Source organism: Biomphalaria glabrata, chromosome 16, assembly GCF_947242115.1.
Source record: "Biomphalaria glabrata chromosome 16, xgBioGlab47.1, whole genome shotgun sequence".
Lineage (NCBI taxonomy): Eukaryota > Metazoa > Mollusca > Gastropoda > Planorbidae > Biomphalaria > Biomphalaria glabrata.
The window spans coordinates 21518606-21544557 of NC_074726.1; the positions used below are offsets into that span (position 1 = coordinate 21518606).

The 25952-nt window shown below is 39.6% G+C and overlaps 1 protein-coding gene across 1 annotated transcript; it reads left to right on the forward strand.

The window, feature by feature from the left end:
* Positions 1 to 6543: 6543 nt before the first annotated feature.
* On the forward strand, positions 6544 to 23656 carry LOC106078869 (quinone oxidoreductase-like). Its single transcript, XM_013239914.2, has 9 exons — positions 6544 to 6655; positions 8271 to 8371; positions 9064 to 9216; positions 10462 to 10625; positions 11681 to 11732; positions 13115 to 13264; positions 13988 to 14089; positions 20938 to 21033; positions 23113 to 23656. Exons 2-9 carry the CDS (start codon positions 8282 to 8284, stop codon positions 23278 to 23280), a joined length of 975 nt encoding a protein of 324 aa, XP_013095368.2. The 5' UTR covers positions 6544 to 6655; positions 8271 to 8281; the 3' UTR covers positions 23281 to 23656.
* Positions 23657 to 25952: the final 2296 nt, after the last annotated feature.

Genomic DNA, 25952 nt, shown 5'->3' on the forward strand with positions numbered 1-25952 from the left:
CATAGTCGGAAAGGCTTTTGCTAGAGTGTTGCTAAAGCGATTACAGATCCTGGCAGATCGTGTTTATCCAGAGTCGCAGTGTGGCTTTAGGGCAGGAAGATCTACAACAGATATGATTTTCTCTCTGCGGCAGCTACAGGAGAAGAGCAGAGAACAAAAGCAGCCCCTCTTCATAGCTTTTATTGATTTGACCAAGGCCTTTGACCTTGTTAGCAGAAGCGGTCTGTTTGCTGTACTAGAGAGAATCGGCTGTCCAAATAAGTTAAGAAAACTAGTGTCAGCTTTTCACGAAAATATGCAGGGCACCGTTCAGTTTGAAAGTTCTTCCTCCAGGCCATTCTCCATTAAGAGCGGTGTAAAACAAGGATGTGTACTGGCCCCTACACTATTTGGCATCTTCTTCTCAGTCGTACTATCCAGTGCTTTTAAATCCCTGGAAGACGGAATATACATCCATAGCAGATCCGATGGAAGGCTCTTTAACCTGGCACGTCTTAAAGCCAAAACGAAAAGGCGTCGTATCTTGATAAGGGAGCTGCTGTTTGCCGATGACGCGGCACTCGTATCTCACTCACAAGGAGGTCTACAGAAGCTAGTGAACGCCTTAGCAGCTGCTTGTCAAGAGTTTAGCCTTACTATAAGTCTCTCCAAGACCGAAATCCTGGCACAAGACGTTGCAGAAATACCTATAATACAAATTGGGAACCACACCCTTTCAGTGGTGCAGGAATTTACCTACTTGGGTTCAACAATTGTCAGTAACCTAGACTTAGACATCGAGCTGACAAAAAGGATAGGAAAAGCTACCACAGCATTGGCAAAACTCTCCAAGCGCGTCTGGGAAAATGGTAAATTGACCACAGCGACCAAAATCCTAGTCTTCAACGCCTGTGTTGTGAGCACTCTCCTTTATGGCAGTGAAAGCTGGTCGACATACATGTACCAAGAGCACAGATTGAATAGTTTCCACTTGCGCTGCCTGAGACGCATAATGGGCATCTCTTGGAGGGACCATGTCTCCAATCAGGAAGTTTTGAGATTGGCCAATATAAACAGCATGTATGCTCTCCTGACACAAAGGAGATTACGCTGGCTCGGACATGTCACCCGCATTCCAGATGGTAGAATCCCGAAAGATATCTTATATGCTGAGCTTGTGGAAGGAGTCAGACCCAAGGGCCGCCCAAGACTAACATATAGAGATGTCTGCAAGCGAGACATGAGAGCCTCAGGCATCAGTGAAAGTATGTGGGAAAACATAGCCAAAGACCGGAGTGCATGGAGACAGACTGTGCGTGCTGGGACAACCCTTGCTGAGAACAAAAGAATTGAAGCGGCTTTAATCAAGAGGGAAAAAAAGAAAGCTGCCCTGTCTGCTAGCCCTAAATCAGAGGCATACAAATGTACGAATTGTGGCAAAGTCTGCCGTTCTAGAATTGGCTTGATTAGCCACACCAGATTCTGCCCCGTCTCAAGATTAAGCCAAAACCAGTGACTCACTTGGGCGCATCCATTGCCTTTCGAGACAAAAGGAGCCATATACAAGAAGAGACCAGTACACCTCTGGACGAACGTGCCAGCACACTTTTAACACTGATCTGTTGATCTAAAGTAGCTTAGTCTAGCTATAATTCTAATAGAATATTTTTAGCTATACCCGCTACTAGGTGTAATGTGAACTGATCATATTGGTTCATGAATCCTCTTTAGGCCACACCCGTCCATTATTTTATGTTGTCTTCCCATCGCTTTTTCTGTCTGCCTCTTCTTTTTCCTGCTACCGTTCCCTGAATGAAGGTCTTTGCGAGCCCCGAAGACCTTTTAATATGGCCATAGATTTTTAACTTAAGTTTTTTTTTTAATATAGTTAGCAGGTCATCGTGGGGTCCAAATGGGGTCCCTGTCTCTTATCTCTTGGTTTGTGATGCGGTCTTTAAATGTGATACCTAGGATCCTTCTGTAGCATCTCAATTCCATTGGTAGGATCCTCCTCTCTAGCTCTGCAGTCAGCGTTCAAGACTCACAAGCATATACAAATATTTCTTTTTATGACTGTACGTTTATGACGCTTCTTCAGACACGAAAATATTACGTCTTAGCTCAAACGTCCTGCAAGACGACAGGGGGGGGGGGCTCGAAGCAGGGTTCGAACTAGAGAATGCCGTGATGACAGACAAGTGCGCATGCCCAGGACAAGACAGACAAGTGCGCATGCCCAGGACCAGCTAGCCAAGGTTTATAACAATACATTGGAGCTAACGATTTTAAAATCTTCTCCTAAAAAGCTTGAATGTAACAGACAGTTTTAATGGTAATGATTATCTTTATTACCCTTAAAAAATTAGTCTTCCAATTTGTGCATTATAGACAACAAAACATTATAACTCTAGACAACGAAATAAACATTCACACTAGCTTTACTCAAACATTACAGTGAAATGTTTCTATCAGACAGTTGGATTACACTTTGTAGAGACGCAGCTTAGCTGACCGATATTCTGTGTCACTTGACGTCTCTTGAGGGAAAAGATCGTCTCTCGAGATGTAAAATGCCATAGACAGAGAGATTTCGACCTCAATGGCCGCTTAAAGAGACCGTTTGTGAGCTCTCACAAGAGCCGTGGTACACACATTTGAGACCCAAAGGAAAGCTGTTATTGAAGACAGGCGCAGAAAACTGAAAGAAAAAGTATATAGACCGCCGGCGGACAACGGCTTTGTCTGTACGAGATGCGATGAATTATTCAGGTTTCAGACAGACTTTTGTGATTGTACTACATTTTATAAAATGTATATATATAGTTGCGACACTTTGAAATTAGACAAATTAATCATATTTGTTTCAATTCATTAATTATATTTAGATATATAGACTTGCGATATTTGACATTATTAGTTATACATTTATATCGTTTCTGTAAATTACAAAATACGCTATTCATAAACATATATTCTATTCCTTTAGTACAATTCCACCTAGCGTAACGCAATATATTCAGACCTAACTAGTAGATCTACTTAGTGAAGGCGTCACTATTTCCTCCTCCTCATATTGCTGCCTGGTCGCGCGATATGCTTTCTGGACTGTCGTTTCGATGATTCAAGGTTCGACCCCTGGTCGACTCCATCTTGCTGGAGTTAATTAGCGTGTGATAATCTTCAATTCTGAAGGAACATCCAAAATATTAGAAACAGACAAACTTGTGATTCAGAAGGGTGGCAACTCAATGGTTCGTATGAAATTGTCACACTTCTCTTTAGTTCATTGTTAGTTTTTTTTAAAAAACTACTTATTGACGCTTTGAAAAATGTTTGCATTAATTGCATGCATTCAAGTCTTGTAGAACTTTCAACAACACTGTAACATGAGATGTGCACTTTTTAATTCAACAAGTCTGAACTTGAGTGAAAACTAATGAAAAAGTGGAGAAAAAAGGACAGCAGATCTAAAGTAAACACCATTGGGCATATCACTTCATTGCTGACCTTTTCTACCAAAGCGTGGAGTCGATCAAATTCAGCATGTCAGTATGATTGAGCAAACTTGTGTACCGTAAATCCTCTAGCTAAGAAACTGTTTTAAAAAATCTGGAGAATACTTTAGTCAAAGACAATGGATTTTTGTAGTCAGAAAAAGGGCTGATAGATGAATATGTGGATAGATGGTGGATTGGTATGGATGGATCATGATAGATGGCTGTGGAATGATGGATGGTTGGTTGAGTAAATGGATGGATGTGTGTTTAGCTGCGTGGATAGGTAGATGGATGTGGATAGATGTAGATGGATAAAGATCGCATTTCTCTCAGCTATGGTTTAACGTAGATGTTGAAGTCAATAAAAGAGACTGAAATAAGTCGTTGGATTCTCTCGCATTGCTCTCAGCTATGGTTTAACGTAGATGTTGAAGTCAATAAAAGAGACTGAAATAAGTCGTTGGATTCTCTCGCATTGCTCTCAGCTATGGTTTAACGTAGATGTTGAAGTCAATAAAAGAGACTGAAATAAGTCGTTGGATTCTCTCGCTAATTCCGGCTATAGTTCAACGCTGGAGTGCAATTGGAAAAAACAATCTTTTTCTACAGTTGTCCATGCACATGCTACAAGACTGACAATACACAGAGAGCTGAAGAGATAGCAGGCCTATGTGTGGCGTGGAGACCAGAAAAAGAAATCATTTACAGTATTGGTAGGTGGCTACCCAAACATGTTTTAACAATGTCATGTTTAGGTGTCGTTACATCAGAGGCGTATCTACGAGTAACTAAAATGGTAGTTCAAAAGCTAAGCTCCTAAGCCGAAAAATGATAGACATGACTGGTTTAGTGTGTCTCTAACCAAGTCTTGGGCTTGTCTAACTTGATAGCATACCCTTCTATCCCATGGTGCAATCAAGGATGCTATCCCATCATGCAGTTAACTATGCTTTGGACATTATATCTTGAACTTTAAGAGACTTGACTACCAAGAAGGTCTGTCCAAAAAGAAACCAAAGAAAAGGAGAAAAAAAATAATAACACAATTTTAAAGATTAACATTTTTAATTTGTTTTTGTACTGTTAATGTAAACTGGATTAATATTGTTATGACTTTGCCATGCGCACCGCCATCCAAGATAGTGCAGAAAGAAGGTGCGCATTATCTGTGACTAAACAAGTCTGATGTTGACATTGGAGACAAACGATTTCCGCCCAAGTCTAGAGCCAATATGGAGATGCTGTGCTCAAGGCAGATGTCCCTTTGAGTTTGTCATGTCTCCGTGTAAATAAACGTCTATGTCCTCGTTGAGTTGCCTCCCTTCAGTTATTACATTGGTCTCAGAAGTGGGATTATAGGTGACTCAACGAGAGGAGGTAGGATTCTAGCACAATGGCATCTTTGAAACAACTAGACCAAGTCTTAGTTAAAGAGCTAAGGCAGGAACTTCGTTACAGACGCCTGAAGCTTATGGTAGCAAGAAGGTGCTTACAGTTCGTCTCCGGCAAGCCCTAATTGATAAAGACGAAGATCCGGAGACCTACCTATTTGAACTTGAACCGGAGATTTATGAGCTTATTGGCAAGATAAATGAAAGTATTGATGCATTGTGTGAACAAATTAACAGTATGGGGAACAAGGTAGATAAAATGGTGTCTCAAGTGAAAGAAGGAGTAGATTCGTTGGTAAAGGAGCAGTTGCCTGTAGACTCGTTGGTAAAGAAGTTGCGTGGTCAAGACTTTGGTTGCACAAACAGTGGTGACGGAGACGCTGGGGATTTGAGCGCCGTCTGTGTCTGTGTTGTGGGCAAGTCTTGTGATTGTGACTTTCAAGACGAGAAATGTGACAATGATTGCTGTGATGATCTCAACGAGATGTACCGAATCGAAGGGAAAGAGACATATGAAGAAACTGAAGACTGTTACGTGCCTGAAGCGTTTGTTCCTGTTGTACCTGTTACCAGTACCCCTATGAGCCGGACGGAGCAAGACAACGTTGGGTCTGCGTTCAAGCCTGTTGCTATGGACCTTAAAGACCTCTGCCTATCTGTCGGTGCTCACGAGGGAAATTCGAAGCTTGACAACTGCATCCAGAAGTTTAGCATGAACTGTACGTGCGGCGCATCACACATAGAATGTAGATGCCAAGAAAACCACCAACAGGGCATATGTACTTCTACCTTCATCATCGACATTGGAATAGATGAATGTCAATAAAACCACTCTAAATCTGAGATGTCAAGAGGAAGACATTTTCCATTTGAACCTGCAGAGACCTATATTCTGGACGTGAGACTGTTATCTGAGAATGACTGCGGTGCATTGGACTTTGTTTGCAACGTGGCTGCATGTGAACCTGCAGCTCCCTTGAGAGGCGTCTGTCGGGAAGGTCTGCTGAGACAGCGTGTCCGATCAACGGCTGTGCTGAAGAAAACAGTGCTCGACACTATCTCATGTGTGTCAAACGGCCACGTCATCGTCCCAACAATAGCCTGGTCAACTGGAGAAAGAGAAAGCGGCATTGGAGGAAAACAATGCGGATGGCTTCGTGGGGAACACGCTCCCTGCCGCTTGTGGCTCCCACTGATCGACCTCCACCTGAACTGTCTAACCTCAGCTGCAGTGTTTCTTTTCGGGACGAAAAGTGCTAAGACAATGTTATGACTTTGCCATGCGCACCGCCATCCAAGATAGTGCAGAAAGAAGGTGCGCACTATCAGTGACTAAACAAGTCTGACGTTGACATGGGAGAGACAACGATTTCCGCCCAAGTAGAGAGCCAATATGGAGATGCTGTACTCAAGGCAGATGTCCCTTTGTGTTTGTCATGTCTCTATGTAAATAAACGTCTATGTCTCGTTGAGTTGCCTCCCTTAAGTTATTACAATATTTCTTTTTGCTTTTAGCTTCTAATTTTTCACCCAATAATACGCTATCTCTGACTGGCCGATGTACAATACTGACTCAGCGAAATCTAATGTGGATCTAGAATTAGTTGCTTATCTTATACCAAGTGGGGGACACGCCAAATCAGCTCTGTGTTTGACTTGTGCATGTGTGCGTGAATGTGTGTGTGTGTGTGTGGGGGGGTAGGCTGTGCAGTATTTAACTGAACCAGTTACGGGTACATTGAGACGATCGTCGGATGTTTTAAAGATTGACTCCCATCAAAGTATCAGGTACATACTATTTTATTTGTATTTTTTTTTTGTGTGAGTTAATAAGTAAAATAATAGATACGGCGTAGATGGGGTTAGGTGGCTGAGTGGTAAAGCGCTTGGCTTTCGAACCGAACTGTCTCGGGTTTGTATCTCGGCGAAGAATGGGATTTTGGATTTCAGGATTTTGGGGCGCCCCTGAGTCCACTCAACTTCAATGGATACCTGACCGCAAGGTCTGAAAAGGTGTACTTTAGTTTCTTTTATGAAGGAACGTCTGTAAAAAAAAAAGTAAAGTTCCCTTTCAGACCTTGCGGTCTATAGGGCAGATGATGTAAAGATGATTATGTGGCCTACTACGGTTAACGAGGGTGTCATGTGGCCAGCACAACGACCAAAAGCCTTTGCTTTTCCCCAACTAATGTTAGGTACCCATTAGAGCTGGGTGGACTCAGAGGCGCCGAAATTTAAAATCCCAGTCTTCATCAGGATTCGAATCCGGGACCTCCGGTTCAGAAGCCAAGCGCTTTAACGCTCAGCCACCGATATAGATAATGAATAATTATTTTGAATTCAATCTGACCAGTATTGCACTCAACCACATACCTCATTCAACATTCTTTTTCCTGGAGTCCTTGGAGCTAAGAGCCCTTGGAGCTAAAAGTCCTTGGAGCTAAGAGTCCTTGGAGCTAAGAGTCCTTGGAGCTAAGAGTCTTTGCAGCTAACAGTTCAGGATCATCCAGGATCATATCTTAAGTTTTATATCTCTATATGAAGCTTATTTGGTCGTATGATAGGAGTGCGTCTTCTCTTCTCTGACGTAGCAGGATTTTTGGGACTTGCCCCAGCACTAAAACTATTTTTCCGTTTCTATTTTTATAAAAAATCTTTCCAGTAAATAGTGGAAACTTACAAGCTACTCGGTAGGTGGTTTTAGACTTCCCTGATGGTCCGAAGGGTACATGCTGCATTGTTATGAGGGTGCGTAACGTTGGCTTATATCGTGTGAAGCCATTATGGCAGTTTGGGGGGGGGGGGGGCGGCATGGACCAGGTTTCGAGTCAGGGACTATAACAATTTGAGTTGCCTCACATGTCCCTCGCTGAGTCGAAAGTCAACTGCTTCTAAGACTTCATAGATCACCATGACCTCCGCATCGAAACTTCCACATGGACCTGGACCATGGATAGATGCCAACGTTTCGGACACTGCGCTTGTTTGCTTTGTCTATAAGCTCCTCTGCTGGTGTGGAAAAGGAAGAACTTAAGAGACGTCTGCTGCGAAGACTAAATGGCTCGAATTAGATTTAAATGGATTAGAATTGGGTGTATTTTTGAGTTTATCTGAGTATATTCTGCTGTATTCTTCTTTTCATTGTAACTCAGTGCTTGAGTTTACTTGAGATTAATTGAGAAAATACAAATGTGTGTGGTCACAAGTTGCCAATGAAGTTTTCTAACGGTCTATAAATACTACGTAATCATCTTCTTTTTTGAAGTAACATTTGTATTCTAGAAGATAAGAAGATATTTCGCGAGGCAATTTTGTTTAACTAACTCAAGTAACAGTAGCGCAAGTGTGTTCGCGTTTTATTTCTAAACAGATGGTTAGTTTATTCTAGCATTTCTTTGTTTAGCAACCGTCAAGATGATGAGAGCTGTGCAGGCCCTAAAATATGGCGGACCGGAAGTCTTACAAATTAATAACATCGCCATACCGAAACCAAAGAAAGGGGAGGTAAGTCTAATTATTATGAGAACAAGAACAAATCAACGGACAAGTGAAGTGGGGAGAGGCTTTTTTTTTTCTTAAGTTACAATTTGAGTTTTTCCTGTAAATTTCTTTCCCCACTCCAATGAGCTATAGATCTTGCAAATTATTAAAGTACTATAAAAGTACTTGTCAGAGCCATTAAGCCATTTGGATGGTACATTTCTCAGTTTTACGAATACATAAAATGATAAGTCAAATCGGAGAGCTATCAATTATAGTAAATACCAGATTACCAGCAGGGCATCAGAACAACTATATCAAATCCTATTGATCCTCATTAAGCACTGTTTAAATTTCTTGTAGTTAGGCTAACTACTTACATTATTCCGTTGGTATAAATTTAAAAATGTCTGCATGTTACATTTCTCTCTTGGAATATCAGAGAGAGAGAGAGAGAGAGAGAGAGAGAGAGAGATTCAGGGAGAGAGAAATATATATGTATATAGAGAGATGGAGAGAGTCAGATAGAGAAAGTCAGAGTCGCACGGGCCAAGAATTAAACGCGAACCATACTTTGAGAATCCCTGCCTTCATGTCTACTAATGTGAACTGTTGAAGTTAGCCAGTTGGTTTTAATCTGTAACTGTGCTGCTCATGTTTTACATACTATACTATTTTATAAGTAATTATCACTATACACTAATCTCAACACACAGGTTCTTATCAAGGTCCACTTTGCTGGAATCAACCCAATCGATGCTCTGATTACATCAGGTTTCATGGGCACCTCTGGTCCACTGCCACTGATTCCTGGGATGGACACTGCTGGTGTAGTAGAGGAAGTAGGAGATGGGGTCAAAGGTTTTAAGGTCAGTGAGGTCCAGTTGTCACTGTGGAGTTTTATTCCGTTCTTCTGTTCTGAAATTCAAATGTATTCTTTAAATGAATTTCATGGTGTTTGAGACAAACTAGCATTGTCGTTTGTTCTCTATCATTTCTCTCAATATAACGTCTCTAATTTTTTTTATATTTTCTCCGTCTCTCTATTTCTTTCTTTTTCTCCATCTCTCTCTTTCTTTCTCTCTTTCTCTCTCTTTTCTCGCTAAACTATGTCAAAAGAGCGAAATGAATATGGACTGAAATGAGTATGGACTGAAATAAGTATGGACTGAAATGTATATAAACTGAAAAGAAAACAAAAAAAAATACCGGAAGACATTTAGATTAACAAACAAAACAGTAAACAAATTTAAAAAATGTAAATAAATGTAGCTCTGTTGCTCAGTTTGTGCGGTCTCTACTGGACGACATAGCAAAGACTTGCTAACCTTCGAAAAAGACTACTCAACATTGACGAAGCTATTCATGAACTTTTTTTTTACTGCTGCTTTCAGTATCATTATAATACATGATATTTCGTTCTGATGTAATAATACATGAAATTTCTTTCTGTTATGATACTACATCGATATCTAAATCTATCAATCAAGAAATGTTTCACAAAAGATAACTCTTTGCAGCCACTACAATTGTTCATGATCTTCTCTGTTCAGTAGTGTTAACGTCGTTTGTACACTACACGGTTTGACCATACCACCAAAGTATATACGAGTTTTCCCGTGTCGTTGTAGCTTTCAAATTGTACTGAATTTAGATGTGTCGTATCTAGACTATAGCTCTTCCACAGTTGTATTTATTGCAATTTAAAATTCTGCCGCAAGACTAAAAACCTGTCTAGTTTGAAAGCTTGCAGTTAGTCATGTAAGCCGCAAAGCAACAAGCAAGTTGACCGTTGAGTTCAGTGACTGTTTTAGAGCGCCCCACTTCCATTTGGCCTTGCCTTTCTTCACATATTCAGCCGTACGATTATTTGCCGTACAGACTAATCTCTAAACCATGGAGCAGGCTCTAGAACAGTACAATTTTCAAAAACTGTCTTCCCCAACATGCTCTTCCTTCTTTGTATTCCTAATGCGTCTCTGTGGTTGTTCCTTGGTTTCAGTTATTCTTCTATTCCAAACTTTCATTTCACCTTTGACCTTTGACTTTACACCTCAATCCTAAACATTAGCTTATTGACATTCTCAATGTTAAAATTTTCTGTGTATTTACAGAAGGGCGACAGGGTGTATACAGTGGCTACTGACAACGGCGCATATGCCCAGTACACTGTAACCACCCCCAAACACATTGCTCACCTACAACCATCTCTCACCTTCGCCCAGGGCGCCGCCATCGGTGTCCCATACTACACAGCCTGGAAGTCCTTGTATTTCAGGTATTTTATTGTAATGTTTTGTTACTGTATAGATTGTGTAGCGTAGGCTACTGGTCAGTGGCGAAGTCAGTTTTATTTGGCGATTTCTTGTGAGGGCGTGTTGGTCGAATGCTAAACAGCTTGGTTTCAAGAGTATGCATCCCGTTATAGACTAGGAACACTATTTGTGGTGAAAAAAAAGGTTTGTCGTTGTGCTGGCCACGTGACACACTCGTTAATCGTGGGTCATGAGCTAAATCTCCATAACCACAATGTACATTTTAAAAAAATAATTTTCTCCTCTAAGTCACCGAATTTAGTTCGTTTGAAAATTGGTCTAGACTTTAGACGCCCGATAAGGGAAGAGAGCTAGCCCTTGACTCTGACTTCATCATATGAGTAACGCCCCTAAGGGCGAAAGCAAAGTTTAGTTGTAAGAAACAAGTGATTACATCTACTGAAAGTTAATTGTCTTTGTCTATGAAACAAGAAATAACAACAAACATCGTTAGAATGTCTTCATTAAGTAAAGTTCTTTTTATATAGTTTAACAGGATTATGGAGATATCAACGCTTTTGGTAACTTTGATTGCATCGGGTCACATATAATTAACATATACATTCTACATAATTCGTACAATCATACAGTGGTGTAGCTAGGGTGGGGTAGGGATCCGAATTTGAAAATCCCCCGGGCCCCCACTAAAGTGTCCGAATTGTTTTCACCTTAAATATTAAATATTACGTCATTATCTCATGTCTTGGTGTCAAAATGTAGGGGCCCCTAAAGAAGTCAAGCCCCCCCCCCGACCCCGTACCCCACATCCCTAGCTACGCCACTGCAATCACACTGGAATGTCTTATAAAAAATAAAATCAATAAATTACATTGGGTGTAGTTGTGAAAGGCTCGGTACGTGTTCTTACTTAATAGAGATTCTTATTAGTACCATTTATTTCTTGTTTAGATGTGTTGTTGTTACTTTTATAATGATTGTTGACGAATGTCTATCAAAAATGATTTGACTTTATGCTAATGCTACTAAAGACAATGCACCATGTTGTTCCCCCCTCCAGGGCACAAGCCAAGAGTAAAGAGACGATCTTAGTTCATGGAGCCAGTGGAGCTGTAAGTAGGCTGGGGGGTAGGGGAAGCATTCATCTGTATTGTCCTGGAATCATTCATCTGTGTTGTTCTGGTCTAATTCACACTCTAAAAGTGCCTAAAACTGTAATCTTAAATTCCGCTGCCTGGTGGTTTGGTGATTGTTACGGTCCAGAGTTTGAACGCACCTACCCGTCCTGCAGTAGGTTGGGAAGGGGGAAAGCGCACTACTATTTGCTTTGTACAACGCTTGAACCAACTCTGTCTAGTACTCGTGATTTCTTCCACATCCCATTCTCGGATCAAGTTGAATCTTTGCACAATCATTCATTGTCGATGACAACACATTAATCAATCAAAGAAATCAACCATTTAGTTAATAGTAATAATCAATTAATTTTGTTTTATAGAGAAAAAAGAGTATTAGTCTTGCAGTATTGAGAGATGTTGTAGTAATTGTGTGGTTCTTTACCTTGTATGAGCTTTGTTTTGTTTTTTAAGTATTTTTTTTTTTCGGTTAAGTTGAATGGATCACTACATATGATTCATTTTATGCGGATTCTAAGCTGTCCTATAACCACAACAAGACTTCAGACCGAAATGAATAAAACACAGAGAAAAATCAAGAATAAACATTATGATTATCTAAAATAATAATTCTAACATATTGGCTGGGAGGTGGTGTGGTATGCGCTCTGCACTTTTGTGCCTATGGTCCCGGGTTCGAAATCTGCCCGCCACCATCCTCCGAAGTCCTACGGGACTTTTTAGACTTGGGATGTACTCATCTTTGATTCTGGTGGAGCATACGGAACATGTAAAACAAACAAACAAGAATAATTGAATAGATTCACTACTGAAACCACAGGCATACATTTGTTCAGTCGAATTAGAAATAGAATTATCTCCATACTCCTCCCAATCTTCTTCTTTTCTTTTCTTACTTTTTCTTTAGCTTCCATCATAGCGCTACCACATTTCTTCATGGCTTTCCCTTTTTTACAAAGCTTATAACAACTTAATCCGTCTGTCTGTCTGATATTCTCTAGCTAAAACTTTACACAATTAATCCTTGTCCCTAACAAAAACATGAATCGATAAAAAAAAAATTAAGCATTTAATTAATTAGTGGTAATTAAGTCTTTTTGGTTGATATAGAAAAGGGAAATAACTCTTACAATATTGATATATATTGGTATACATGTGCAGTTCTTTCCCTAATATAAGTTTTTTAAAAGTATTTTTAAATATTTTGCTTGTTTACTGTATTTTATTGTTTAAAAAACGTAATCGGGATTTTAAAAGTCACAGTGTAAATCTAGAGAATACTTTCATCTGCTTTTAGTGTGAACATTAGGAGTAGGCCTAATCTTGTATTGTTTTTTTTAACCCTATACTATGTGTAGGTCGGAATAGCCGCTGTCCAGATAGCAAAGGCCAACGGTCACCTTGTCATTGGTACAGCTGGAACAAAAGAAGGCCTTGATTTGGTCAAGAAGGTTGGAGCTGATTTTGTCTTTAACCACCGACAGGAGGGCTATATGGATGAGATACAGGTGAGAGAGAAAACATCTTTCACAAGACTTGGAGACTTTAATATAACATAAACACACCATTAGAAAGATGAACATTTGTTGTTGTTTTTCGTTGAAGTCTTCTAAGAACCAACTCTCGTTGCATGAGTGTTATGGAGTGTGTGTGTCTGTGTCTTTGTGTGTTTCTATGGTGACGTTGGGAACAGGTTAGCGATTGGTTGTGAATGATGCAAGATAGGTGGCATTATCGTCACTTGGTCTTAGGACACAGACGACGCCAGAACGTGAGACTGAAAGGCTGTGTTATTGTAGTGAGTTAAATTTTGTTAAAAATATTATTACTAAAGTAGAGTACATTTGTCTTATATTATAATAAAATGTACATTTAGTATTGTTCACAAAGCTACTCAAGTTTTTACAAGTTAAAATATAATACGTTTAAAGCATTTTAGTTGTCTAACAGCAGTTTGGTGCTAGCCCTACATGTCAACGACCTGAATACTGCCTATGTCACAAGACACAACGAATTCTTCAGAAAACTCTATACAATATTGTTAAATAAAATACTAGGTGTTAATATTTGCAATATATTTTATAAAGTTATGACTTTGTTAATAAAATATGACTGTTATACCATACAGTGCCGTACATCAACAGGGTGCAAACATTAAATATTATTATTTGATATTGGTAATGTGTTATGACATATGAGTGAGTATTTACAAAGTACCCTATACTCCCCAGAAAGCTACAAAAGGGGCGGGAGTGAATGTGATACTGGAGATGTTAGCCAACGTCAACCTGGACAAAGACCTTGACCTTCTTGCTCAACGAGGACGTGTTGTGGTAAGACGTTCACTTTCCATGTCTCTCATACATGGTGTCAGACGTTCTGGACTTGGAAAAACAACATATTGTTATAGAATGGTTGACTGCACTGATATAGTCTCACACATAAGTAGCGTCCAGTTCTTGCCTTAATGGATAGAGGTCGCCAAAGTTATCGAGTTATTGTGAATTGTGTGCGTTATTGGTTTTATTTTATGTTAAGGCATTATTATTTCAAAGCTTATTCAGACAAATCATGGTTGTCCTTACGCGTCTATCTTCATCCGGGATACATTTTTTTAAGGCTATACCCTAATTTTTACTTGGGTCAATAATGTTTTGACTAATCCTCAAAAATATCAGGGACATAGAAACTAATTATTTTAATTATAACTGACGCAGAGGGGGTGTTTCTATGAACATAACAAAAAATGTTTATTTACATAGAATATAACATACTAAGAAAAAGGTACTTGTAAAATAATAATGGCAATCATGGGCGTAGCCAGGATTTTTTTTCGGGGGGGGGGGGGGGTTTTGGGGGGGGGATTTTTTTCTCCCCCCCCCCGGCCACCCCCCCTCCCCAGCGAATTTTTTTTTTTATATGTATTTATGTGTGTGTGTGTGTGTGTGTGTAAATAATCTTTATTGCATTCTGACTCTTCATTCTCTCGGAAGACGTTTATTGTGCCCTAGAATAGGTTCTTCCATGAGTTAGTGGAAAAATTGTAGATTCCCCGCAAATACTAGCAAGGGGGTCTGGGGGAGCGCTAGGAGCCCCGCCGCCAAGCACTATTTCTGATATTGAAAGCCAACAAAATACATATTCTGAGCTATCTACAGTGCATTTTCCTGCTATTAAAAAGTTTTATTTCAAAAGCCTAATGTGCTATTCTTACTGACTTTGACCCTCCCGCGCCGTTTGGCGCATGTGCTGTCAAGCTGTTTCTAGAAAATTATAGATTCCCTGCCATTACTAGCTATGGGGTCTGGGGGGCGCTAGCGCGGGGCGAAGCCCCGTCGCCATGCACTATTTCTGGTATTGAAAACCAACAAAATGCATATTCTGAGGTATCTAAAGTGCATTTTCCTGCTATTAAAAAGTTTTATTTCAAAAACCTAATGTGCTATTCTTACTGACTTAGATCCTACCGCGCCGTTCGGAGCATTTGACGTCAAGCTGTTTCCATAAAAATCTGTCACTGGTAATGTCTAAAGCCTCTTCCCACCTGCCATGAGGACCTCAATGAATGAGTGGCGCCAAGTTGTACTAGGATATTATTGCAACTCTTCTTATGCGTAATCCATTTTGTCGGAGAACATGTCCCGCAAACCTCATGCGTCGCTCCCTCACAATCTTACTAAAGGGTCGACTCCCAGTTCGGCATAGGATTTCCTTGATTTAAACCCGATCTCTATAACGGACTTCTAAAATCTGTCTTAGCCATCTTTGTTGAGCCACTGTACATTTAGTATTATTCAATTTCGGCAGATGACTATTCACTGCAGTTTATTAAGGGAGCCCTGCCACTGATAAAAATGTGTAACCACTCTTGAATACGCTGTTGGAATTAATTGACTGTAGTTTGCTTTAGATTTTATATCCAAAAGAGAAGTTTTATCGTCAAAATCATCTGTTGGGGGTTTTCCACATCAAAATGCTCTGTAGGGGATCTTAAACTCAAAACCATCTGGAGGGGTTTTAAACTTTAAACAAACGCCATCTGTAGAAGAGGGGTTTAAACTCAAAACCCCCGATTGGATTGGCTACGCTCAAATAATTTTAGTGTGTAATTTGCTTTTTTTTTATATTGAAGAGGTATTTTTTAAACTCAAAACCCCTTTTGGCAACGCTCATAGCATTTTGAGTGCGTAATTTGCTTTTTTTCTTACACTGAAGATGTATTTTTTAGCCTCAAACTCCCCTGGCGGGGGGTTTAAACTCAAAACCCCTTTGGCTGCGTTCATAGATTTTAGTGTGAGTAATTTGCTTTTATTTATATTGAAGAGGTACTTTTTAGCTTCAAACTCCACTGGAGGGGAGTTTAATCTCAAAACCCCTTTGACTACACACAAAACATTTTGAGTGTATAATTTGCTTTGTTTTTATTATTAAAGAGGTATTTTTTACCTTCAAACCCCGCTGAAGTGGGGTTTAAACTAAAAACTAAGTCAAAACCAATTTAGCTACGCTCATAACATTTTGAGTGCGTAATTAACTTTTTTTTATATTGAAGAGGGGGTTTATCGTAAATTTTGGAGGGGGTTTTAAAATCAAAATCTCCCTTAACTGTGCTCTTGGAATTAGGAGATTTTCGTTTGCATTTTTGTTTTGTTTTGTTTTATAGAAGAGGGGGGGGGGTTAACTGCAAAAACCCCAAGTAGGGGGTTTAAAACTCAAAACCCCTAGTAGGGGTTTTTAAACTCAAAACCCCTGGTAGGGGTTTTTAAACTCGAACCCCCCTGGTAGGGGGTTTTTTAAACTCAAAACCCCTTGGTAAGGGGTTTTAAACTCAAAACCCCATTGATTGTGCTGGGGCAATTGATGGTTTAGTATTAAAATCTCACCTAAAATAAACAAAATCAAAGCAAAAAATCATTCACTGAATTCCGATCCCCCCCCCCCAAGGGGGGGGGGATTTCATTTCGGGGGGGGTTTGAACCCCAAAAACCCCCCCCTGGCTACGCCCATGATGGCAATCAATTCTAGTAGTTATCAACAATGCTTAAAAATAAATGTTTACTTGATAGCAGACATACAGGACTTTCAGACTTTACTCAGGCTTATAAAACTAGTCTTTAGAGATGTGGTAAATCAAGACTCTTATAAGCCTACATCTGCACAAGTATCAAACTCATTAACTGCTTCTAGTACAAGTTCCTCAAATCTTGGGTCATAGACCGTCATACAAATTGTTTGTATCTTCTTCACTACACTCTCACAGTTAACATACAGGGTTCAAACCACGCAAGCACTGGCCTTAAAACAATGTAACAAATCCATAAAGTCTAATTCTAATCAATCAAACACTATCCCCTTCAATTACTATTATAAAGGATTTAACAAAAAGTAGCCTACAATAAAAGTGGCTGGGTGACAGGGATTTATCAACCACAACTAACATCAGATATTAGACATAACAGTACAGAAGTCAACGACTTGGTCTCCTGTTACATGTTACAGGCACTGGCGGATCCAGGGGGGGGGGCGGTAGGGGCGATCGCCCCCCCCCACTCGGCCGACCCCCCACCCCTAGGGGGGGGGCTGACGAATTTTAGTATAGAATTCACACAATTAGTATACGAATTTATTACTTATGTTAATAATATATACTAATTATTTATATTTCAACCTATTTATAGATTATTTCGCCCCCCCCCTTTCTAGTATTTTGCTCGATTTGGTATGGTCGGGAGGGGGCGATGGCATCAAACCGCCCCCCCCCCCATCATAAACTTTCGAGGGGGGGGCGGTCCTATTTATTTGTAGAATTCACAGCTTTCTTACAGAATCAATTAAATATCTATATGATTAAAACTTGTTATTGGTATATTAACCGGTCTTTATATTACGTCGTTCACCTGTTGGCCGATTGGAAGGGGAGGAGCGAATACCTCTACTGCCCTCCCCATCTAAACCCTTTGAGTGGGGGGGGGGCGGTCCTACTTTTTGGAGAAATCATAGTATGTGAAAAAAATTAGTCGAATATTTATATAATATAAACATGTGGAAGTGCGATACATGCAATCACCTTCCCCCCATTATTACAAATTACAAAATTTAAAAAATCTGTCACTAATATAATTTAGATATGCTATAAAGTAAATTCTTATATCAAGTCACCCAACCTCTATTCTTTAATGCAAAATGCAACCATTAGCAGAAATTATAAAAAGGAGGGAGGATTAATCGTTTTCATTTTACCGCCCTTCCCCTTTCCAGACAGAGTTTGTGTAATTTGACATGAATTTATCATAACTATTTTAAGAAAGACTTTGCTTTGGAAAAGTTATAATTCAAACGAAATTTTTCAATATAACAGTCACGGTTGAGATGAGTTCAAAAGCCAGATAATCTTTTCCTAGTCGACTTTTTTTTTTCCAACTTTTACTCTATCTCATATTTTTCTAGTTAAAAAAAATTAGGACTATAACTCACAATTTATGCTAGAATTTGTTTGAATATTATTAATCGAATATTGTCTTTTCAGCGGCCATCCCCAAAACCTTAATCTAAATATGTGGGGTATCTTATCTTTTCAAAGAACAAATCCGTTGTATTTGCAATGTATTAAGGGACTATAAATTCATAAGGGACTGCAGGCACGACATGGCCTAAATTGTGCCGATGTGCCTCAAATCAACAAATCAACAAATCAACTATAAATTCATATTAGAATATTTTTCTCATTATTCAAAAGGCACTTTATAATAGAATGAATAATGAGGTCAGGAGAATGCGTTACTGCAGTGAAGAATGACAGAAAACGCTTTTAGCGTCGAGGCTTCGCCCCAAACCTCACTGATGAATTATTAGCTGTAGAAGTCAGGAGAATGCGTTACTGCAGTGAAGAATGCCAGAAAACGCTTTTAGCGTTGAGGCTTCGCCCCGAACCTCATTGATGAATAATAAGCTGTAGATGTCAGGAGAATGCGTTTCTGCAGTGAAGAATGCAAGAAGACGCTTTTAAAGTCGGGGCTTCGCCCCGAACCCCACTAATAATTAATGATTTGTAGATGTCAGGAGAATGCGTTTCAGCCGTGAAAATGCAAGAAAACGCTTTTGGCGTTGGGGCTTCGCCCCGAATCCCACTGATAAATAATGAGCTGTAGATGTCAGGAGAAAACGTTTCTGCAGTGAAAAATGCAAGAAAACGCTTTTGGCGTCGGGGCTTCGCACCGAACCCCACTAATAAGTAATGAGCTTTAGATGTCAGGAGAATGCGTTTCTGCAGTGAAAAATGCAAGAAAACACTTTTGGGTGTCGGAGCTTCGCCCCGATCCCCACTGAAGAAGCTTACAGCGCTCTCCCAGACCCCCAAGCTTGCAAGAGAAAGGCCTCAACATGGCTGTTTTTTTTTCTGTCTTTTTTTCGCCGAAGATTGAGAAACAGTCTTATTTTTTATTCTCATATATCGAATATATATATATATATATGTATATATATATATATATATATATATATATATATATATATATATATATATATATATATATATATGCTGTACGCACGTTTATGCATAGGGTTAGGGTTTACTGGGCGTTAGGGTTAGGGTTTGGAAAAAAATCGCCCCCCCCCACTCCAAAGTTCTGGATCCGCCAGTGGTTACAGGGCTACTTGCCCTCTCGACTAAGATAACACAGTGGTCATTCTCACGAATCAAAACATTGAGGAGTCATTCTCAACAAAGGTCAGATTGGAGTTAGTCAGACACAGTCACAATTAATAAATAGACTTTAAAAAAATATGAAGATAAACTTTATAGATGACATTGGCCCATGATTGGCAAAATGATTTCGTTTTTAAATTTACTGGTCCCCGAATTTAGGGTGAAATTATTCTACAATATTTCAATGTTTTTGTTACTATAATTAGAAGTTCATATACAATGTACCAATGTTATATATTAGTTAGGGAGGGATTTTATACATTGGAATTGTGACTATAAAAAGGTCATGGAGTTTAAAGAAGCACAAAAGAAAAAAAAATGCGTGTTAAATAATTAAGACTGATCATTAGTCTGTGTACTAGTGACGGACAGTCTAAGAATCACATGTTCGGGACAGTCTAAGAATCCCATGTTCGGGACAGTCCAAGTATCACATGTTCGGGACAGTCTAAGAATCACTTGTTCGGGACAGTCTAATAATCACTTGTTCGGGACAGTCTAAGAATCACATGTTCGGGACAGTCTAAGAATCACATGTTCGGGACAGTCTAATAATCACCAGTTTCGGGACAGTCCAAGTATCACATGTTCGGGACAGTCTAAGAATCACTTGTTCGGGACAGTCTAATAATCACATGTTCGGGACAGTCTAAGAACCACATGTTCGGGACAGTCCAAGAATCACAAGTTAGGGACAGTCTAAGAATCACATGTTTTCAAAGTGTTGCAATGCATTTATCAGACTAAAGATAGTATGCATACATTGAACGCAAGTGTCGGTCAATACTTTTTTTCCATAGTTAAAAATGATTGTGATGACGGAAACACGAAAGCTGACTCCTCCATTTGTTAGTCCCTTTTTTATGTACTACTATACTATATGTAACTAGATGTCATTAGGATGCACTTTAGATATCAACAAGTTCTTTTAACACTTGATTTTGAAAAGGGCCGCTACTTGAGCTGATATGAAATTTAAATCAAGCGATCGGTTTGGTATATACATTTTAAGTTTTATGTTACATGTATTAGCATGCGTGATCTATTGTGTTGGCGCGATCTGAAAGTTTATTGGCAGTGCTTTGTTCAGGGGGATTGAATAGCTCAAGGCAGTTTGTCAAATAGAGATCCCTTTCCAGACCTTGAGGTCTATAGGTGTCACCAATAGGTGATGTAACACACGGTTAATGAGGGTGTCATGTCACCAGCGAAACGACAAACCGTCTTCACATTTCCCCAACTAATGTCAGGTAGGCCTACCCATTAGAGCTGGGTGGACTCAGAGGCGTCCTAAAAATAGCGAAATTAAAAATCCCAGTTTTCACCAGGATTTTAATACAGGACCCTCCGGTTTGGAAGTCAAGCTCTTTTCCACTCAGCCATCGCGCCTCGCCAGCTTGCAAAGACTTATGCTAATATCTGTAGCTAATAAGTTTCGCCATACTGAACTTTTGCATTTCTTTATGTCCTATTTAGGTTGTTGGCTGTCGGGATGGTATCAGAATAGAGCCAGTTAAAACAATGTTTAAGGAGACCTCTATTCTTGGGGTCGCCCTCTTGACTGCATCAGATGTAAGTAGCCTACAAATCAAGTCAGTGTTTCTCAAACCTTTTCCTTAACGGAACACTTCGCACATTCTAAGTATTCAACGGAACACTTTACTTATTTTTTTAGAGAGATTAAATTCACTTGGTGGCTTACTAATTAATTATTTCAGTAGTTCTTGGAACACATATTCAGGCCTCGAGAAACACCGCTTTAAGTTACTGATCATTTTTTTTTTTTGATGTCTTGTATGAGGATGTTTCATTAATTCAATTCACAAGATTTAATAATTCTCTAGTTTAAAAGATCCTAAAAGTTTAAAAGCTCCTAAAAGTTAAAAATCTCGTTAAAGTTTAAAAGATCCTAAAACTTGTTTCTTTGTTTGATTACAATAAATAAGTCAAACACAAGGCCAAACTTTAAACTAATCTTTACAAGTTTGGACCTACATATTTTGCCACACCCAAGGCAAGCATAACCATTGTTTGCCGGTTGTTGATTAAGATTTTCTTTTCGCCATCTGCGTCTGTCCTCGGCAGCGGATTTTCTTTTGGTGTCAAATGTGTATCCCGCGGCCTTTGTGAGTGAACTCCAGCTGTCTCGTGCTGAAGCCCCATGCAACCAGATGCTCTCTTCTATGTAAGCTGAGACAAGTTGGCGCCTAAGCTGGTCTCTAAAGCGTTTCTGTGGGGCACCTCTGTCACGTCGACCTCCTTTTAGCTCACCAAAAAAGACTGCTTTTTGCCCTGCCCAGCGTAACTGTCCAACCATAAGAAGTCTCTCTATACTGTCCATACCAGCGTTCGCAAGGACATCGCTGTTTGTAGTGCTGTCTTGCCACCGTATGTCCATGATGGAGTTTAAGCATCTTTGGTGAAAGCGCTCAAGTAGTTTAAGTTGCTTTCTGTATACTTACTTACTTACTTAGGTCCTCCCGCGCCGTTCGGCGCATTGGGCGGCAAGCTGTCTCCATAATGATCTGTCACTGGCAATGTCTGAAGCCTCCTCCCACCTGGTGTCCACTGTTCTGAGGTCCTCCATGAAGGTGTGTCGCCAGGTAATACGAGGACGTCCCTGTTTGCTTTTTCCTCGTTTTGGCTTCCATGTTATCGCAACTCTTGGTGTGCGTAGTTCATTTTGACGTAGAACATGTCCCGCAAACCTCATGCGACGCTCAGTCACAACCTCACTAAGTGTTCGACTCCCAGTTCGGCATAGGATTTCCTTGTTTGAGATCCGGTCTGTGTAACTGACTCCCAAAATCCGTCTCAGCCATCTCTGTTGAGCCACATTTAGTCTTTTCTCAATTTTGACAGATGACTTCCACGTCTCACATGCATATGTAGCAGTTGGAATGATGATTGTGTTGAGAAGGTGTATTTTTGTCTCGAGTCCAATGGCTTGGCTAGTCCAAATAGGCTGTAGCCTTTGGAAAATGCTCCCTGCCTTTCCTATTCGGCACGCTACATCATGGTAAGCATCTCCATCATTTGTTATGATGCTGCCAAGGTACGTGAACTTGTCCAGCTCTTCAAGCTTTGACTCGCCAAGTCTGACGGGGACACCCTTTGCCTTATATCCCACTCGCATAATTTTAGTCTTATCGAAGTTTATGCGGAAGCCAAATTTGGCTGCCTCTCTGTCTAGGCTCTCAGTCTGTAGATGAAAGGCTCAGAGAAGAACTAGCAGGTTTCCGAAGAGGCAGATCATGTACAGAGCAGATTTTCGTTTTACGAAATATCATAGAACAAAGTCTTGAGTACCAACAACGGCTAACGATCAGTTTCGTGGACTTCAAAAAAGCGTTTGATAGTGTCCACCGAGAATCACTATGGAAAATAGTTAGAGAATACGGTATCCCAGAAAAATTCGTCCAGATCCTACGACACCTTTACAGTCAGTCTAGTTGCTGCATTAAAACAGAAGAGGGAACAACAGAGTTTTTTTACAATCGAGACAGGTGTGAGACAGGGGTGCTTTCTGAATAATACCCATATAAAAATATCTATACAAATATCTCATCACATCGCCTTGAGCCTACATCATGTTTGTTAACAGCGCTCTATAAATTAATTTATTATTATGATTAAATAATATTTTTACAGGAAGAATGGCAAGAAATTAAAAATGGCGTCGAAAATCTTCAAAAGAAAGGAAAAGTTCAACCAATTGTCTCCCGTGAATACAAGCTAAGTGAAGTTGCACAAGCTTTTACAGAGATCCTGAAAAATTCTGGCACACTTGGCAAGTTTGTTTTAGACACGAGTAAATAGTGATGTTGCCACATTGGCTCAGCATATAATATATCATTTATAATTTTATGTTCCTGCACCTACTTATATGTAAATTTTTTTTGTACATAATGTGATTCAGATTTTTTTTTAAAGAGCACACACGGCCCCAATCATGGTCCCAATGTAATTTAAGCACTTTTTCATGTTAAAATAAAATGTCAATAAATACGTTTATTGAACACAATTTGGTTTTTAAATGTTAATTGTTTGACTCTTTTCTAGCGTCCCTTAAAGGGGAATGGTGTGTGATATAAAATAGAATTGTCTGTGTCACGTCTGTGTGTGTGGTCTGTCTGTCCGATTTAGATCGCAAAAACTAGAAAAGATATTAAAAATACAATATCATGAAATTTTAGATCTTTCAAAGTTTTTTTTTCCTTTTCTGAAAGCGAAATATTTTATATCTATAATGAACTATGCACGAAGTTTTTTCATTAAAAACACACCATTTTTTCAAGTATTCAACATTAAAAGTAAAAAAAAATACAATAAACAGGGAAGACTACATTAATATCGAAAGTAATTTTCGTAAATTTAAACAATTATGCACATTGTTATTTCTAAAATAGTATTATAAATATTTTCGTATTTAGTGTTTTCTTTTTACAAGTTACTTCAATTATAAATTAAGTTTTTACCATTGTTTTAAAGTATTTCGAAGAGTCAAATATATACATTTTAAAAATTAGTCAGCAGTTTTTCATCTAATACAACTGGACTGCAGTGCATAATTCTTGCAATACACTTTGACATTAAACCAAAGCGAACAGTTTGTCGAGGCCTTGGATGAGAGAGTGGACCTTAACTAAACCATCAAACACGAGAAAGGCTTCGGGAGTTAACCATGTGGAAAACTGACGACCTGGTGTCACGTGCCTTGCAGCATACAGTGCTACACCGTGACCTCTATAGCGAAGGTTCACCCTTGCAGAGCCTGCACTCCGCTGACCTCAAACTGTATTTTTTTGTTGGAGAATATTATATTATCTTCTTATCTTATATAATACAGACGTTACTTTAAAAAAGAAGATCATCTACGTTGAGTTGGAAAAAGAGGGAAGGGGCTGGGGGCTCTGTGCGGGCGACATCGGTATGACCCAAACTAATGCCCAGGCTTTCAATTCTTTTCTATGCAATAAACCAAGTGACGACCCAAACTAATGCCCAGGCTTTCAATTCTTTTCTATGCAATAAACCAAGTGACGACCCAAACTAATGCCCAGGCTTTCAATTCTTTTCTATGCAATAAACCAAGTGACGACCAGAGGAGGCTGACAGCATACCTTTCATCACGTGATTGAAATGCAAACGTAGCTTAATGTTTTAATGTAAACATCACTGACCTATAAAATGGTTCTAATGACGTAGACCAGGGGTTCTCAACCTGTGGGTCGCGACCCCCTTGTGAGTCGATTGACGATTTGCCAGGGGTCGCCTAAGACCATCGAAAATATGGATTGTTATTGTCTACATAGCTACATAGAGCAGGATGCCAGGACATCCGCTCTGTTATCAGCAGCAGACGCCTTGGCTGGCTTGGCCACGTTCGTAGAATGCCAGTAGGTCGACTTCCACGGGACATCCTGTATGGCGATCTAATAGAAGGCAGGAGAGCCGCTGGTCGCCCACTTTTCCGTTATACGGATGTATGCAAACGCGACATGAAGCTCTTCAAAATCGACACTGGCAACTGGGAAGAGGTGGCACTGGACAGATCCACATGGAGAGAGAGCATAAAGGAAGGGTCACAGATTGCACATGTCATACACAACAGAAGCAGAAAGAAGGGTGAAAATGCAACGGCGCCTGGTGATTATATATGCCCAACCTGCGATCGCAGCTGTGTATCAAGGATTGGCCTCTTTAGTCACACAAGAAGCTGCAAAGGGAAAAGATCGTCTCTCGAGACGTAAAATGCCACACTTTTCTATTGCTGTGTGTGTGTGTGGGGGGGGGGGAGGGTCGCAGAATGGGGGATTTTAAAAAGGGGTCGCCGAGCTTGTAAGGTTGAGAACCGCTGACGTAGACGATGATGATGTGTTGTTATCCAAATGATAATAAATGAACTAATAAAGCCATCAAAACGGTTATATATATATATCCCCATATTGTGACCATAGTAATTATATTGGCATGATGATTTCGCTGGCAACTTAACCAATTTAATTTGAAAAAAAAAATACTATTATTTATAATTTAAACATCTATTCGGAATCTATTCCTTAATCTTAATAGAAATTAAAACAGATTTGCCCCATATGGGCCGGAATCAGGGTCACTTCTGCATATTTTTAACCATGACGTGTTGTTGTTTTTTTTAATTGGCTGTCTAAACCACGTGATGAGAATATGAGTTTTTCATTTTTTTTTATTGATCTAGAATTCTAGATGGATCTTGCTTCTAAGTCCATGTTTCCTACTCGTCCGTAACACGGAAATGTTATTTCACTAAGACTTTAAGTAATCTTATGAGTTAGCCTGTTATAAATAAATTGAAGAAAAACGTTGTTTCATTGTTTTCCATAAATATTGGACACATTCAACTTTGAGTACTAGTACCTATGTGAAAAATCAAAAAAATCAAAGGGAGATCATTTAGTAAATTAAGGTTACTCATTTATGGGTTTAGAAGAAAAGTAATTACCTCTCTT

Coding starts and splice junctions, on each gene's coding strand:
- LOC106078869 (XM_013239914.2), top strand. CDS start 8,282: ATGATGAGAGCTGTGCAGGCCCTAAAATATGGCGGACCGGAAGTCTTA. Junction 9,217..10,461: donor ATGGGGTCAAAGGTTTTAAG/GTCAGTGAGGTC, acceptor GTGTATTTACAG/AAGGGCGACAGGGTGTATAC. Junction 21,034..23,112: donor CCCTCTTGACTGCATCAGAT/GTAAGTAGCCTA, acceptor ATATTTTTACAG/GAAGAATGGCAAGAAATTAA.